This window comes from Ochotona princeps, chromosome 1 (genome assembly GCF_030435755.1).
Source record: "Ochotona princeps isolate mOchPri1 chromosome 1, mOchPri1.hap1, whole genome shotgun sequence".
Taxonomy (NCBI): domain Eukaryota; kingdom Metazoa; phylum Chordata; class Mammalia; order Lagomorpha; family Ochotonidae; genus Ochotona; species Ochotona princeps.
Window position 1 is genome coordinate 14,182,663 of NC_080832.1, and position 17,535 is coordinate 14,200,197.

The window sequence follows — 17,535 nt, forward strand, 5'->3', positions numbered from 1 at the left end:
AATGCTGAGTTGAACAGATGTGACTTTGGAACCAGTGAGGTGGAACTGCCTGCTTCTCTTCCTTTCCTATTGAAGGATGCCTGTGCAATAATGCCACTGTTGGAAAGCTGGGGCTTGGTTTTCTGTAAACACACAGAGGATACTTTGCTCATGGGCATATGCCACAGTAAAACACTGGGCAAGTTTGTGTTCTGCTAGTAAAAATGAAGACATTAGACCCCTTACCTCCACTTCATCTGTGTTTCAGGCATTCCTCATTGTATCAAAAGCAGTTATTTGGTAAGGAATATGGCCTAAAGGGAACTTTGAGGTGGACACAATGATCCCACCCGCATGGCCCCTCTGGATACTTAGCTTAAAATGTTGCTGGAAGAGTCCAGGTAAGTCTGCTCAGACGTGTGGGTGTCTGAATCTCCCAGCCATGTGGCTGTGGCTGGGAGAACCTGTGCCAAGCCAGGCTTCCTGCTGGGGATCCTAGCTCCCTGTCCACTGCTGCAAGGCAGTGGGCAAATCCTGGGCTTGTGGGCAGCCAGAGTGACAAGGGAGTTGGGCTCTGCCCCCTGGCCACCTGGTGGTAAAGTCTGGGATCTTGGGGATCTAGAATTACTGTCTAGGTACATTCATGGATAAGGCCACTGTATGTGTAGGTAAGGAATGAATCCTGAGGGGTATTCAATGACAGGGCCACTGTACTTGCAGCTAAGTGAGGGGACTTAGACCTTGTGGTTTGGAGGGGAGACTGGAAGATCTGTATGGGTCAGAATCATGTACCAGCCCCCATGGGAGTCCAGAGTCAGGCTTGTTAGGATAGAACACTGCTGACCACCACACACCAGTCCATGCAAAAGCTAGGGCTTGGGGCCTGTGTAGCAGGACTAGATGCCAGTACCTGACTGAATGTCAGAACAGGGGATGGGTCACATTAGGTAGGGTCATGACACTAACCAGCACACAAGAGAATCAGGTCCGAGGGTAGATTCTGTGGGAGATATGTGGGCCAAACCCTGTGGCAATGCAAGTCCTGCTGGTTAGCTCAAGAGTTGGGGTGGTGATGGGCTGAGGTGTGACCATGGAGCCTGCTAACACTCCTGGGTACAGGGATCGAGAAAAGTCTAGGCAGGTCCAGGCTGCAGCACCCTAAAAACAGGGTGTGGGGCGGGCCAGGCTGCAACATTCACCAGCTCATATGAGACCAAGATGGGGGAGCAGACTTTGCCAGGCAGGTAGTCTCTCCTAATGATAGAACCAAAAATAATCAGATGACACTAATTTCTGAACATTCTGTGAATTTTTAAAAGCAATTTGGTTGCTGTTTTTCCTCTCCCTTGTGTATATGACTTGAATGCACTTCTCATGCTTTGTGATCAAATTTTCACCTCTGCTTACTCATTAGCAGAGCATGGACTAGACACCTACAAATGGCCTGGGGCTAGACAGCACTGGCTAGAAAAATTTTTTTTTTCTTTTTTGCTGCTTCAAGGAAGCAAATTAGACTGTCATTTCACATGCTAGATTTTAGAATATTCTTCTGAAGTTTCAAAATGAACTTTAGGGGGCCGACATGGTGGTGCTGCAGGTAAATTCTCACACTTTGGCTCTGGCATCCCACATAGGCACCAGTTTGTGTCCCAACTCCTCTATTTCGATCCAGTTCCCTGCTATGGCCTGGGAAAGCAGTGGAGGATGGCCCAAAGTCCTTGGGATCGTGCACCAGCGTGTGAGACCAGGAGGAAGCTCCCGGTTTCAGATGAGCTCAACTCCAACTGTTGCAGTCACTTGGGAAGTGAACCAACAGACAGAAGACCTCTGGCCCTTGTCTATCCTTCTCTATCTGTAAAAAATCTGCCTTTCAAATAAACCTGGAAAAAATGGAACTTTTTGGCTGCTTGCAAAGGAGCTTCCAGGTATCTGTGGATCAAACACCTTCTATTTTCGTACTTTTCCATTACATAATTTACATAGATTCTGCCTGTATAACACTTCTTAGTGCAGGGTAACTCCATGCTCCAAAATACTAGTAAGATGAGAAAAAGATGAGATGCTAACAAGGAGAGAAGGCTCAAGTCTTCACAGACTTTTAATTTAAAAAATGCAGAATGCACAACAGAAAGCTCAGAATCTTATACATAGGATAAAGTTTAACATGTGTAAACATGTCAGTTAGCAAAAAGATAAACTTTTTATTGTGATGCCTTTCTGAGTGGTACAACCTGGTGTATTTACCACTATACAGTTAAAGTTATACACCAAAGAGGATGTTAAGGTTCTTGAAATGTCATTAAAATTTGCTCTTCAAAATGAGTTTTTTTTTTTTTTTTGGACACTAAACACATAACAAGTTATTAAATATTCATATCCAGCAGCCATATTTACAGCTCACTATTAAAAGTTTGATTTTTACAATTTTTTTCTTTTTCCATAGGTTTTAATTTCTGGAGAGTATTGACACAGGACATGGTTTTTTTTTTTTTTTTTTTTTTTGTCATTGCTTCTCCATATTTAACTATGATGACCTGTAGCAAACCCAGCCATTCCTAACTTCAGGGTGGCCAACAATAAGATGAGACAGGTCTGAAGGTTCCATGTGAATGTAGAAACTCTTTATCCTAGAACATTCTAAAGGAAAGTTTTATACCTGATTTCCTTAGTGTGAGACAAATTCAACAGCTTAAATGAGGGTACTTTAAAAATGCACAGAAAAGTAGAACTAAAAAGCACCGTATTTTGGTTCAAAATGTTGGAAATCCATGTGTGAAGTGCTTTCACCATGTGTATTAGCAGTGAACTTTGTGAAAACCCATCATATTTTCTTCATAGCAGATTAGGACTTCATGCTTGTATCTGAAAATAGAGATTGCTTTGGAGAACATCCATAACTGCCAGTTTGTATCAGCATGTTTTTGTTCCCTCAACAATTTTTGTTTAGAAAATTCAGAACATGAAATTACATGAAACAAACCTTCACTTGTACCAAATTAATTGCTTATAATAAAACAGCCTAAAGAAATGTCTTCTGTAACTATCAATTTTAAAAAGGTACTTTGGTAATGACCTGTATCTGGTCACCTCTAAGAAAAGCAAAATCCTCCCCAATGCTACAACAGTCTTTCGGGAGCAATGAGAGGACACAGACAATGTGCAGCCATTGGCCACTGTGCAGTACCTGGGCCTTTCTCCTGCATGACCCAGTTTGGAAAAACCTTGGTGTTCTTGGGATAAACACATTAATTCAGACTATAACTTACTTTGCACTTTACAAACTTTATTAAATAATAGGCATAACTAATTCTCACTATATTATATACAGTATTTAAACTATGTTTTCCTAGACTCATTTCTCCCCTACTAGAGTAGGTAAAAAAATGATCTTATTTTTTTAAAAAATTGACCCTTCAGGACAGGAACCTAAAAAGAAGTTGACATACCTTTAAATGCAGATAACTTTTTATCCCCCAATTATATACATCCCCTGCCCCACCTCCAAAAGAAATTGTTTGACGAGAGTACTTAATTGATAACTTGCAGAAAAAAATGTTAACACGATTACATATATACACACATCATGTACTATCTGCGTTCTGGCCAACAGAAGTGCTCTGTAACGCCACAGATTCGTCCTAGACATGAAAGAACTGCAGAGATGTTTTGTGCAGCGAGACACCCACCTTTGTGCCATGGGGCATCTCCCCACAGGTGACCTCACAGTCACGTAACACAACACTGAAAGGAAGGATGATTTCTGAGAGTCACAGGTCACAGTCAAGTGGACTACATAGAATTTGGATCCCAAAAGCAAAAGTGGGAAACAGCATTCCTAGGAGACAGGTCAAGTAACTGTTCTAAATCGGCAAACTCACACATTCTTTAGCAAGTCTTAGACTGTACTTCTTTATGATGCTTGTCTTTCTTGATAATGCTTAAGTCTGAAAAGTCACTATCGTGTTTAAATGAGGGAAGGAATGTTTCCAAAACCATGCTATTCAACAAGGACTTTGTTTTATAAACTACGGGAAGAACGAATAGTTAGCAGAAGCAAGCAACCCATACTATTTCTCATTATTTAAAAAGAAAGATAATGTCAGGAACACATGGCCACATTTTACGGTTTACAGTTAAAGAGGCATGGGACTTAAGCAGAAGAATCATGGTAAGACATAGTAAGTCCTCACTGATTCAGTATTATTGTTTATATTTAAATGAAAACTCCTTTCCCTTTACATGTTATTTCAAACAAATGGGAATTGATTGGCTTTAAATTAGAATAGGGGAAAAATAAAATAAAATGCAAAATGAGTGGGTCAAGGAGAGCCTCAGAATTTACACCTGCTTAAGGTGAGATCTATCTTGGAGTCTTCAGTCACCTGGAACGTTCTGGAAGCAGCAATACCTCTACCCTCTTTGTTCTCTTTAGCCTCTTTGATGTCAGTTTGTACCTGCAGGTTCTTGCTTTTGTTCTTTGGTTTCCTTCCCTAAATAGAAGCTCCTTTATAACATCACCAGGAAAGGCTGTTTTAAAACCTTGATTGCAACACAGAAGATGTTATTGTCACTGAAGACTGGGTCTTCCATGTGTCAGAGCAAACGGAAAAGATTCCCCTGCTATGTATGGTGTAGCAACAGGACTGGGAAGAAGCGCGGAGGCTCGCCCTCATGAAGGCACGTAAGAGAAGCTGCTAGAAAGGATGTCTTCCTTATTTCAGTTGATGGTGTAGCTTTGGATCACAGAGAGCTTCCAGGTGGGCTTTTTCCTCCATAAACTATCAAATGAAGGGATAGTAAATTTGTTCCCAGCACACCCCCCCTCCTTTTTTATAAGTAATTGAGTGAATTTGCATTTTGCTGAATTTGGTTAAGTCAATTATTGATACTACCCCAGAAATCACACAGTTAACATGACAAGCAGCTCATTTTCTAGGCCTTGTCCAGGATCAGAGAAAAGGGATTTTACACCAGACTGATCCTACTATGTCTTAACTTTCAACAGGCAAGCACTTTGTGCATCAAAATGAAATGATACAAAGAATATCAGTGTCAAAACTTCCAGGTGGGCACCATAGACTATACTGTAGTTAGAGATCTTTGGCTTACGTTAGTCTATGGTTTAGCCGCAAATGTTACACAAATGTCAGATACAACCATCATTGTTTAAATCCCTTTAACTAACTTTCCTTTTAAATCTGTGGAAACAGTCTCCTGGCTGCCATCCCTTTGATCCTAGGATAAAACTATGGAGGACCTCAGGATCACGTGATAAGAGTATTGCACTTCTTAAAAGTTTGGGCATTGTCAGGAAATGGAAAACAACATCATGGTTGTCATGTTAAAAAAACCTAAAAACTTTCAAGTAAGACTGACTTACATGAAATATGGAGACAGTTAACATCAGAGAATAATGTGCTAGAAGCTGACATTGGCTACAGTACAATCCTGGCTGCGTTGTCAGCCCAGTTCCAAAAGTTGTGCTGTAAAAGGAAGTAGTTTTTACATCTGTGATTATTACAAAATTGTCTTAACCTTGTAAGTATAAAACACCTCATTGCTATCCAGGGCTTATGAACATGACAAGAAGCCATTTCAGGCAGCAGTCACTAAGAACTTTAGGCAAAGCTGCTGGAACTAAGACACTGAAACTTTTCCCTTAAAGACTGGACAATATTTTGTTGATTGGGGGGAGGCCCTCTCCACAGATAGTCATTCAGTTTGTCAGAATCATTATATGATGTCAGATAGGGTGAACCCTCAAGTTTGTTGTTCATTGGCCTTTTTGGAGTGCATGGACTACTTAAAGAGTAAGATGTGTTGTTGCTGACAACAGTATCAGGAAGGTTCGTATCCGTCATCTTTGAGTCAGATTTCCTGTTACGATTGTGAAATAGCTCCAATTCCGACTCATCCTCTTCTGACTTGATTTCCACATAGTCATCTTCATCTCCTTCAGTGTCTTTGAAATTGGAAAAGTAGTTCTGTGTTGCTCTTTGGGCATTGAGGGGTACATTTCTATTGACTACCAGAACTTTCTGTGAGTCCTGGAGTGTAAGATCAGAGTGTTTTCCAGTGCCCTGCTGGCATGAGTCCATGACACCTGGCAACAAATCCTGGTGGCTTTCACTCCTTGAACTCTTGTGTAAGGACAGCAGCTGTTTCCTTCCTGTCTCACTAGGGTAGTTGATGGAGTCCACTGACTTGTTGATTAAAATTGAGGACGATGACTGCGACCTGTTATAAGGCTGAGATTTAGCACTGATTCCCTTCCTGCCCAGTGAGTTGTAAAGGTGGCTATGACATGAGTTCTCTTTGTTGGGCTGGTTCACTATCACGCTGCTTCTCTGTATGGTGCCCAGGGGAGTGTCAGAGGTCTGTAGGGAAGGCACAGAGCAGGCTGCCGACAACTGTCTGGGAGGACTTTTGGTACTGATTTCCAAAGTGGGATAGTTGGACCTCAAGTCTTGCTCCGGCCGGGGACAGAAATCCGCTAATAATCCATTGCTGTAAGTTGAATTCCAAAGCCAGTCATCACCACTGTGCTGGCTCGGGGCAGGTGATGCAGCCCTGAGGATGGAGGATTCTTGGGGGTTGACCCAGCCATCCTTCTGAACTTTCAGAGGAGTCTCTCTGAATACAATCTGGTCATACAGTTGAGAATACTCAGCAATCCTGGCACCTAGAAGGCAAATATTGAAATCAGAAGTACATATGGGATTATTCTTGCACGTGAAGACTTAACCTAAGAAGATAACATCCTAACCAATAGAGTTTTAAAAATTTAAAACAGTAGATGGTACTTTTAAGCTTGGGGATGAGTAACCATTGAATACTAAGCAATACAACTAATAAGACAAGCCATAAATGCCACCAACACGATGCTGGATTCTACCAGTGTCTGTACCTACAATGCCATGATACACTTAAGTAGAGGAATGATGGACTTGTGACTGTTGTTGAAGGACTATACTATTGTATTAACAAGAAAACAATATGGGAGAAGTGTAGATGGGGAGAGTGGAAGGGAAATTTCTAAGCCTATGGAATTGATCATGAAAAATGTAAGTTAAAGAAGAAAGCAAAAAAATATATGCATATGAACCTAAAAGTTCATTAATTTGATCAACTTCTGCATCCTTCAAGTTCAGCAGCAGGTCTGTCAGTGTCCACTATATGTAATGAAAATCTGTGGTGTTGCTTGGAAGCATGAAACAGTATTCGTGCCAAAAACCAACATAAAGACAGGCATCCAAGCCTGGGGCAATGAGAAACATCCAACGTGATTATGAACAGAAGCAGGACCAACCACACTGCTCTCTGCAGGGGCTGCCCCTGGCTTCCTATCTGCTCTCGGCCACCCTATGGAGTTTCTTCCTGCACTTGCTTCCAGGCAGCCTTTGGCCACTGCTATCTGCAAGACCACTGTCTAGAGGAGATCCTTCTCTCCAGCAGCTAACCCTTAGGGACTGACTGATTCACTAGTCCTTTCCCAGTCCAAGAGGTCAGACACTGAAGCCTCTGCCTCCAAGACACTAAGAATACTAAGGCCAACACAAGGCCTCAACTGGCTAATCCTCTCTCTCCAAGTGCGCCATCCCATAAGGGCACCAGTTCATGTCTTGGCTCTTCTACTTGCAAACCCTGCTCCCTGCTTGTAGCCTTGGAGAGCAGCAGAGGACGGCCCAAAGTTTTGGGGCTCTGCACCCACATGGGAGACCCAGAGGAAGCTCCTGGCTTCAGATCAGCTCAGCTTTGGCTGCTGCGGCCACTTGGGAAGTGAACCAGTGGATGGAAGATCTTCCTCTCTGTTTCTCCTTCTCTCTGTAAGGAATTATAACTAACAAGTCATAGCCTTATGCTCTCTAGTACTGGCTTGAGGTCAAGGCTTCACAGTTGTTTCCATAATCTGAGAATCAAGGTCATATGCCATTCTCCTCTCTGCCCCCTCCAGACAGACATTTCTAAAAACACTAACTGAGCCAGAATATGGGCAGACCGTTCCTTTGGGCCAGCCATAATTTAAGGGATCTTAGAGCTGCCAATTCAAGAGCTGTCCCCTACCATAATCCTGGCTCCCTCAGGGCCACCCTAGAATCAGAGAACTCCCTGCACCCTATAGATCAGCCAAACCGGTGTCTGTGAAAGAAATCCCATATGTCACACCAATAGGTGATGTTACATTTCTTCTTTAACATTCTGATATTTTTAGTAAGTTGATATTAGTCGTTGAATTTAAACTAGTCATTTAGCTGAATTTCTGCTGTTTCCTTTGAGTTTATTTTCTCCAAGGCCAGAAAGCAGCTTGCTTTCATTCTACCCTTTAATTACAGCATCTTCTCTTCTCTCACTCCCTACTCCCTGCAATCAAGATAAATAGTCTGTTTGCCTTCTAATTAAAAATCCTATCTATAGTCAGTCCTTTGGATTTTCAAATCCAAATTCCTCGGAAGGGGTTTAGAAATTTCTGGAAACAGAAACCTGAGAAATTACTCCCTAAAAGGCATAGTGAAGACTCTTAACACCTATCAAGATTTAGCAACACCTTAAGAGAGAGTATGGGAGTCAAATGGCCACTATGTTTCCCGGGTCAGCCCCATGAAGTGAAGACCAGCTTTCCCCGTGAATGTTTAGGAGGCTGTGGACTTTCTCACAGTTCCAAGATGACAACTTGGGGAACGTACAACAAAGTAAAAACTCAGAGGAGCTATCACAGCAAAATATAACCAGGAAAGTCTCCTTGGCACAGCTACCTTCATCCCCTGATAATCCAAAGTCCTGTGTGAATTTTACCCAGAACATTCATAGCACTTTTCATGACTTTGTCTTTCTCATCATATTCTCCTGTTCCGTGCAAATTCTACCCATCTCTCAAGCTCTTCCACAAGGCTCTTCTTCCTTGAATCCTTCCTCATGGTTTCTCGTCTATGTCTTACCTTCTTAGTGTGTACCTAGCTAATGGCTGCACACACCTGTGTGAATGATTGTGATGCTCATTGTTTCAGAGGTTAGTTCACTAATCTAGCTACTTGCTGAGACTATACTGAGCAAATACTGAGAAAATACTGCATTATTTTTTCCCAACTCATCCCCTCCTCACTTACCACAGGGTACATAGCAATAGTTTCAGATAGAAATTGGTCTCAATAACTATTCAATTACTCAGATAATCTTTTTAACTCTCTTCTCTTGAAGCATAATGTTAAAAATGGGTATGTTTTCCCTGAGACCCTATTATGGGGAGTGGAAGGGCAGACAAGAAGTTAGGCTACAGCAGCAAAACAGACAGCAAGAGGGTGGCACCGCCCTTGGGTACAAATGCTTCCTCTAGGTAAATAATGCAGGGCACAGTTGATCTTTGGATAACAGAGAGCTCTGAATAAAAAGTATAGCACTGGTAGACACTATGTTGTGCTTATCTAATCTTATATCAATTTGGTCTTCAAAGAGAATTTATAACTTGCATGGTTGTAAATGAGACACGCTTCCAGAACACCAAGTGTGAATAAATGAATTGATCAGTTAGAGGCAATGCCATCGTCACCCCACAGATAGCTCTGGTCTAAGATGCTTACTGTAAGTCAGGTCTCTGTGCCAGCATTGACAGCGCTCATGGAATACAGACAACACCATTCCCTGACAACAGCAGGACCAAATATTCCAAATATAGTGCTTTCAAGACAGGAATAATGTCCATATTTCAGATATTGCTGAGGTGTCTTCTATACTGTTTTGATTTTTTAGACTTGTTTCTTAGAGAGGGAGGGAGAGAAGAAGAGAGAAAGAAAGGGGAAGGAGAGAGAACGAGCTTCCATTTATGGACTCATCTGCCAATCATTCTCCTGGGCTTGGGCTGAGCTGAGCCAAAGCCAGAAGCTGGCAACCCTGCCCAGGTCTCCCCTCAACTGAGTGGCGGTGACCCAGTGAGTTGAGCCATCACCATTGCTTCCCAGGGTCAACATTAGTAGGAAGCTGGAGTCAAGAGCGAGAGCTGAATATGGGATCCAGGTACTCCAATGTGAGATGCCGATGTTGTGACCAATATCCTGAGTTCTAGGTGCCTTTCCTAATTTGCACAAGGAAGACAATCCCTCAAGCCTGTTATGGAACATCCTCACATATAAACATCACCCAAGAAGCAGTAACCCCAAGGCCTCCCAGGAGAGAGGGCTGATGGAACAGGATGGCCAGCATGCTACAACAGTCTCTAAGAGGTGGGAGCAACTAGACCTTTTTGGGTGACTTATAGGCGGAAATCTGGCCCGGGGACTGTAGACCCCGGCTCGAGTTCAATAAAGATCCTCGAGTGTGTCAGCAGGTGAATAGGCTGCTCCTCCTTCTGCACAACACCGAGAGCAAGCTCCTGGCAAAGTGGCAAGGCCCATACGAAGAAGTCTGGAGAACCGGTCCACTCGATTACGACGTCCTGTGCCCAGATAAACAAGAAAGAGAAAAGGAGTCATCATGTCAACCGGTTGAAAGCTAAGTGGGCACAGGAAGTGGTCTCTCTCGATCACTCAGATGGCAGAGGGCTTGGCATGCTTGGTCAGCTCTGGCAGGCCCTAGGGACATGCTCCTGCCAAGTGGCCAGGAAGGATACCACCCTAAGAAGATGACTCTTTGCTGAACAGAAGGTTGGGAGTAGCCCACCATGTCAAGAAAGGACCCAGATGCCAAGTTGGAAAAAGATTTCATGGGATCCCAAGAAGACATCAGCAGGCAAAACAGAAAAGAGAACAGACTGATCAAATGTGAGATGAAGCCAAAGAAAATCCTTGTGCAATCAATGAATGCTTGGGGCTAGCATGGTGACCTAGTCGGTAAAGCCACAGACGATGATGCTAGCTTCCCTTAAGGGCACCTGTTCATATCCCAGATGCTCTTCTTCTGATTCAGCTCCCTGCTAATGGCCAGAGGAAAGCAACAGAAGATGGCCGAAGCCCCTGCCATCCATGTGGGAGATCTTGATGAAGCTCCTGGCTTTGGCTTGTTTTAGCACCTGCCATTGTGAGTATCTAGGAAGTAACCAGCAGATTGAAGGCCTTTCTCTCAATCTCTCCCTCTCTCTGTGTGATTCTTTTAACAAATCTATTTTTAATGAAATCAATGAATGTTTAAAAGGTAGGTAAAAAGAAGACGGTTCAATATAGCTGTCACCTTACAGATCTGGTATTGAAGGGACATGCTTCCAAGATTAGAGTTTTGCATTTTGAGGGATGGTCCATATTTAAAACAACTTTGGCCAGGCAATAGCTGCATTTTCCATGATCATCTGCTGTAACACCCATCATCACCAGTGATCTCAATATTCTATGTTCTCTTATCCAATAGTTACAATGGACAACTATTGTTTCTAAGGTCACTTATGCGTCTTCCTCCTGTTCCTTGCCCCAAACAGTCCTCTGAAGCCAGAGTCAGTTATTCTAAGTGTAACCACACAGCAGCTTAGCAACACTGGCACTGGGACATGAACTGCTTTTGGTGCATTATTGCAAGGAGAAAAAGATATGCAATGTATCTTGTCTCACATTCACATAAAAATCACTCTAAATCCTTGTGTCATGAAAAGGCAGCATCTATAAAATCCCTCACACATCAAGTCCAGGATGTCACGTCCCTATCTGGGAAATTCCATTGAAAATGGAAGTTTTAGATGATTCTTATGCTCTTCTAAATTCTTGTCATGGAAATTGTGAATTCATTCCACAATTCCTGCTTACTTCCTGGTCATCGCTGGTTTCTATGGGGATGAAGAAGTCATTTCCAATGAACAGAGGTTAAAGGCTGCATCTTGTGTGATGTGCCAGGGATGTGTCTAGAAGCTAATGAACTGAACCCATCCCTCTGGAGTAGGACTGATTCTGTCACTTGATGCTAAAGGGGCCCTTTGCCAGAAAACTGAGGACAGGGTTTCTTAAAACATCACGGAAAGGCCATATGCAGTTAAAATGCTGATTCCTTGGCCCCAGACATCTCTCTGGGTCTGCAGTGACAGTCACTGTGTCTGGGTTTTTCTTTTCATGGTGTTTTATTCACACCTCAGAGTGTCCCTTGAGATCAGCATTCTGTCCTTCAAAACGTCAACCATGACACTGACATTGTGGCACAGAGGGTGAAGCCACCGCCTCAGACGCTGACATCCCACTCGGGCACCAGTTCGAGTCCCAGATGCATCACTCCCAATACAGCTCCCTGCTAATCGCCTGGGAAAGGTGGGGGAGGATGGCCCACGTGTTTTGAACCCTGAACCCACTTGGGAGACCTGGATGAAACTTCCAGCTCCAGACTTTGTCCTCAGAACTGGCCATTGTGGTCATCTGGGGAGTGAACCAGTAGATCCAAGCTCTGTCTCTCTCTCCCTCTCTATAACTCTTTCAAAATAATCTTTTTTTATTAAACAAAAAAGATTTATTTTATTTTTGTTGGGAAGGCAGATCAGATTTACGGACAGAGAGAAAGATTTGAATCCATTGGTTCACTCCCCAAATGGCCACAGTAGCCAGAGCTGAGCTGATCCTAAGCCAGGATCCAGGAGTTAGGTTCTTTCTTGGGTCTGCTACGTGGGTGCAGGGTCCCAAGGCTTTGAGCCATTCTCTACTGCTTTCCCAGGTCACAAGCAGGGAGCTGAATGTGAAGTGGGACAGCCGGGATATGAACTGACACCAGATGGGATGCCGATGCTTGCAAGAGGAGGATTTACCCATTGGGCCATTGTACCGGACCCTCTAAATAAATAATATTAAAAAAAAAAAAGAAAATCAACGATGACTACCTCATTATTTTAACTCTGATCTTACCTGTATCAGATCTAAGACTCTGGCTCCATTCCACCCCACGATAGAGATGAAGCCTTTGAAAGAATGAAGCTTTAGGGATGATGTTGTGTACGCCATGTAAAGCTGCTGCCTGCAATCTCAACATTCCATATGAGTGCAGGGTTTGATCCAACTCCCTACCAATGCACCTGGGAGAGCTGCAGAAGATGGTACTTAGAGGCCCGGAAGAAGTTCCAGGCTTCTGGCTTGGGCCTGGTCCAGCCTTGACCATTTTTGCTGTGTGTGTGTGTGTGTGTGTGTGTGTGTGTGTGTGTATCAACGGATGAAAGAGCTCTCTGTGTTTCTCTCTCTCTCTCTAACTCTGCTTTTAAATAAATAGATCTTTAAACACAGAATGAAAGTTCTTGGATTCAGAGGTGATAATTCAGAATGCAATGATGTTAAATGCATTACAACTTCTAATTTCTGAAATCAAGTAGCGACCAAAATATGTGAGCAAGCACCCGCAATGTGGATGGTGTGACCATCTACAGAAAGGGCAATAAATGCTTTTTTCCTGTCTTTGTTAGAAGTCATCATTTTCTGTCGGGGTTGAAAGCAGAAGGCAGTGCTATCCCACCTATTCCCAGACCTTAGCCCCTTGGAAGTGCTCTTTTTTCCTCTAACAAAATACTGATGCGTGAGGCCAGCAGCCAGACATCATGGATGAAAGCCAACTGCTTCCTGTCATCGGGTAGGCTGCCACAGAGTGTTTCTCAAAGTACCAGTCCTGTAGTGACAACATCACACACACAGCAAAACTCCCCAAGACCAAAATCACACTGTATCTTGCACCCTGCAGTGGCCATAAAGTGGGGCAAAATCAGCCCCGTCTTGCTTTTGGAGGGGGGCCCCTGCTTAGAGGGCCAGTGTTCTCGCAGGTGTAGCTGCCCTAAGGCTGCAGAGAATCAGAAACCTGCGGTCCCATCTCACTGTCAAAAAGAAGGAAATCAAAGTGAACATACCAATGGCAGGTCCGCCTTGCTTTTTCTCCTCCAAGATGGCAGCCAGATCCCTGGGAGTGGATTTCAGATGCTGACTGGCTAGCGGCTGCTCCAGCTCTGGGCTCCTCACTCTTAAAAGCTGATTTGCTTTCTTGATCTTCTGACTGTATTGCCTCGCCATCATAAAAACCCTGCTTTTGGTCTTATCCGGGGCATCCAGGCCAGGCTCTGGGTTTTCGGGGTCTGTTTGGGACAGACTGCAGATGGCCAAGTCATAGGGGTTGTCCACGGGAGGTGTGTCGCCGGCCAGAGACAGTCGGTTCAGACTCAGAAAGGAGTCTTCTTTGGAAACGAGGTCCTCTTCGAACAGGTAGTGGGTTTGACTGGCCCGGGGTGCCCTGTGCTGGCTATCGGGAAGTGACAGCATGGACGTGGAGCGCATGGTGTGGCGGCTGGGCTCCGGGGTGCTCTGAATGTGCAGCCGATCCTGCACGTCCTCTGTACTCACAGGAAATGCTGCCAGAAGCCTGTCTCTGGCCTTGTCTTCATTTTTCTTGATGTAGTTTTCTAGGTCATTCCAGATCTCATCTACCTCTTCGGACAGCTTGTCAGACACTGTCTTGTCTGCTGTGGACGAATTACAGCTCGATATGTTATAGAGCAAATTCAGGTAGTCGCTCTCCGCGGGGCCCTGCGGGCACGGTACATCATCCTCGCTCAGCTGCAGGCTGTCCTGAGACACAAATGGCCTGAGGCTCTCACAGCATACGAAGTCAGCCTCCAGCCCCAGAAATGTGCTCCTTTTGGGGCGCTTGAGGCTGCTGCATTTGAAGTCAAGGGACGTGGGTTCTGGCAGCCCTATGGTGTCATAGATGTTTTCCTCTACCACCTGCAGGTCATGTGTGCTTTGGTTCAGTGCCTCTCTATCCGGGAGAGTCCCCTCTGCTTTTGTGATCAAAGAGTTCTTATTGTGGCCAGCTTGCCTCTTGGAGAAGGCTAACTCTGGGGTGCTTTTGGGGCGAACAGAGTCCCTACCAGGCTTAGGGGGTGTGTCTGTAGCCTCTTCCCGTTTAGCAACCATGAGCTTTAAGTCCTCATAACTTATGTTGTCATAGACATGGTCTATATCATCCGCAGTCAACTCCACCGATAACCCAAAGGGCATCACCCCTTCCCGCCCTTCTGTGTTGGGGCCATTCCGCAGTTCCCTTCTTGAGCTGTACTGACAGCCGTCGCTGTCCCTAGATCTCATCTCGGAAGAGCAGGTGTTGCTCTCCCCTGCACTGCTGGCCCTCCGCACAACCCTGTGACCGGTGCTGGAGGTCTCTGTGGACTCAATCTGTCCCATGTGCCAGCTGCAAGGGCGACTTGACGTGCTCTCTTCACACAGTCTCGTCGAGTTCAGATCCGAGGAGGAGGAGAAGGACGGCAGGAACATCTGGTAATCGTCATCATCCTCTTCATTCTCCTGCGGGGAACGCCGGCTGGGAAACAGGGCTTGCCGAATCTGGTGGTCGGTCCAGATGTTTCTGATGGCACCAGCCCCGTGCAGCACACTCAGAATGGCGGAACTGCTCCTCTGGGCAGGTGACGGCCCTGCTGACAAGAGGTGGGGAGAGCCTTCCTCCCGGGACACCTGAGGACAGAGGGAGACTTGAGTCACCACACCAGGGACAAGATACAGGGTTCAGGACTCAAATCCTTGGCTGACTCTAGAACCCTGGCCCTCAGGCAGGACATGAGCTAACTACAGAAAACTCTTAGATGCTTCAAATAAGCCAGGTGTGCACTTGCAAACAATCATTTGTATAATGAATGGCCATGGCTGTCAAGAGCCACATCTGGTTTCTACCAGTGGCTTTCTTCTCCAAAGCTTTAGATTTAGTGCTTGACTGCTAGCATGGTTTCTGGTGTACCAGAAGTCCTTGCTGGTGACTGAAAATACACTCCAAGGGCTTTGCTTAGATCTTCAGGTTCGTCATGAACTTGAGCACCACGAGCCTGGTTAGTAGATTCTAGACAAGGAGTTGTGGTTGTGGGGATCTCATTTAAACCACTGTTGACCTAATGATACCTTCACTTTCTTTCAAATGAGACTTAACTAAATAATATTTAATTGCATATTAAAAAGTAAAATCAGAGGCATTATTGATATCTTATAAAATAAAACAAGGTGGCCTTCTCTTGGGCCAACAGGAGTGGATCACCCTCTGATACCACCCACCAAGTAATTAGCTTCAAAAGAGTTGAAATGGCTAAGATTTTGTTCAAACTAGTGCCATGGATGAATTTTCTGAACAAATACATTATTTTACCGGAGATGTCAAATTAGCAAGAACTTCCTATCACTTCCCAAAGAAGCAGGGAATACTGTCTTAGAATAAGTGTCTGCCTATCAGGGAGGGAAGAGAGAAGAAGGCAACAGGGAAAAAATTTCATCCTAAGCACTTGGAGCCTCCATCAACAGGGCTGCACTGATCCTCTGCTTAGCTAGGATATAACTGAATTGTGGCAAGAGATTTTGCATAGCTGTATCCGTATTTACACAGAATAAACAGGAAGCCATAGTTAGTTTTCTAAGGAATGCTGAACAGACTGAATGATCAGTAGCTACAGTGGACAAGCCACCCAAATAAGATGCAAAGTCTACTATTCTTAGGAAACAAACTTGGGTGTATACCTGCTCATGGGACATACCATTTTTATTTCCTCTCTTAACTTCTTCACAGTACCAGAAACTTGGCATAGCAAGGTGTCATTTCCTCCCATCTCATCACACCTTGTACACCAGCAGTAGGGCTGGATCCTGAGGTGGCAGCTCTGATCCTTGCCCTTGAAGGCCAATACTACAAGAAGGGAACTGCGCTCAGAAGGCGAAGACCTTGATCTTGTAGGAGTGGAGGCCCAATGCAAGTTAGATCTCTGGATCACTTGTAGTGTGCAGGCATTACGCATCCTCAGCTAAGGCCCCAGCTCCTAAGGTACCCTTGGCTAAGCTAAAACATGAACAGGGAGGAGGCGGGGGTGGGGAGAGCAGGAAGGCGTAAGCCCTCACTCAAGGGAAATGTAAATAACTCAGAGGGCAGGCACTTTTCCTAAACATACCATTTTCTAAATGCAGGATAATTCCATCTGCTTAGTAGTCAGCTGAGGGATGAGCCAGGTTAGGGTGCTTACAAATGATGAGTAAAGCTGAGTAGGAGATGTGGCCGGACTTACCTTTTGCATATCTTGTGCCGTTTCTGAAAAAGAAAAGATTGTTTTTCAGATTGAGAATTAAAACTGTATCTCATCTGTAGGTAAGCACTTTTTTAAGAGAATTTACAAATAATGACTGAATACTAACCAGCTGAGTACAGAATCTTCTGTTTATACTCTATGATTTCCTACATGATATAGGCATCCTCCGAAAGCTCGCGGGATCATGCATGTCATGAAACAACGACGCACGGATTTCAACATTTTTTTGTATGATATTAGCTCTGCCCTTTGACTCCAACCGTCCATGGACTTTTAGAAGTCCCCTAGTATGTTTCTCCATGCATCCGAGGTTCAGATGCTCTCCTGAATGCCTAGAACGAAGCCTAGCACAATTATGTTTCAAAAACTCCCAAGAGAAATGACATGCTCCCTAAAATAATGCACGTGCCCCACACAATGAAAACTCTGCAAAGATCTGACTGCGCTGCTCTCGACTTTCAGCTGCTTTATTGGTTTTAACTGAGCGACGGCAGCCTGTATCCATCAGTCAGTCACGTTTGCCACGCGCAAAGGATTGTTGTAAGTGAAGTGGTGGT

General features: G+C 44.4%; 1 protein-coding gene across 1 annotated transcript in view; it reads right to left on the reverse strand.

Annotated features, from left to right (window-relative positions):
• Nucleotides 1–4,693: 4,693 nt before the first annotated feature.
• The window catches only part of PLEKHG1 (pleckstrin homology and RhoGEF domain containing G1), a 211,655-nt gene continuing 198,813 nt past the window's right edge, over nt 4,694–17,535 (reverse strand). The window contains exons 15-17 of the mRNA XM_004598357.3: nt 16,958–16,980; nt 13,760–15,374; nt 4,694–6,661 (exon numbers count right to left, since the gene is read on the reverse strand). Of these exons, the coding sequence (XP_004598414.2) occupies nt 5,598–6,661; nt 13,760–15,374; nt 16,958–16,980 (2,702 nt within the window). The 3' untranslated portion in view covers nt 4,694–5,597. The remainder of the gene's footprint in view (nt 6,662–13,759; nt 15,375–16,957; nt 16,981–17,535) is intronic.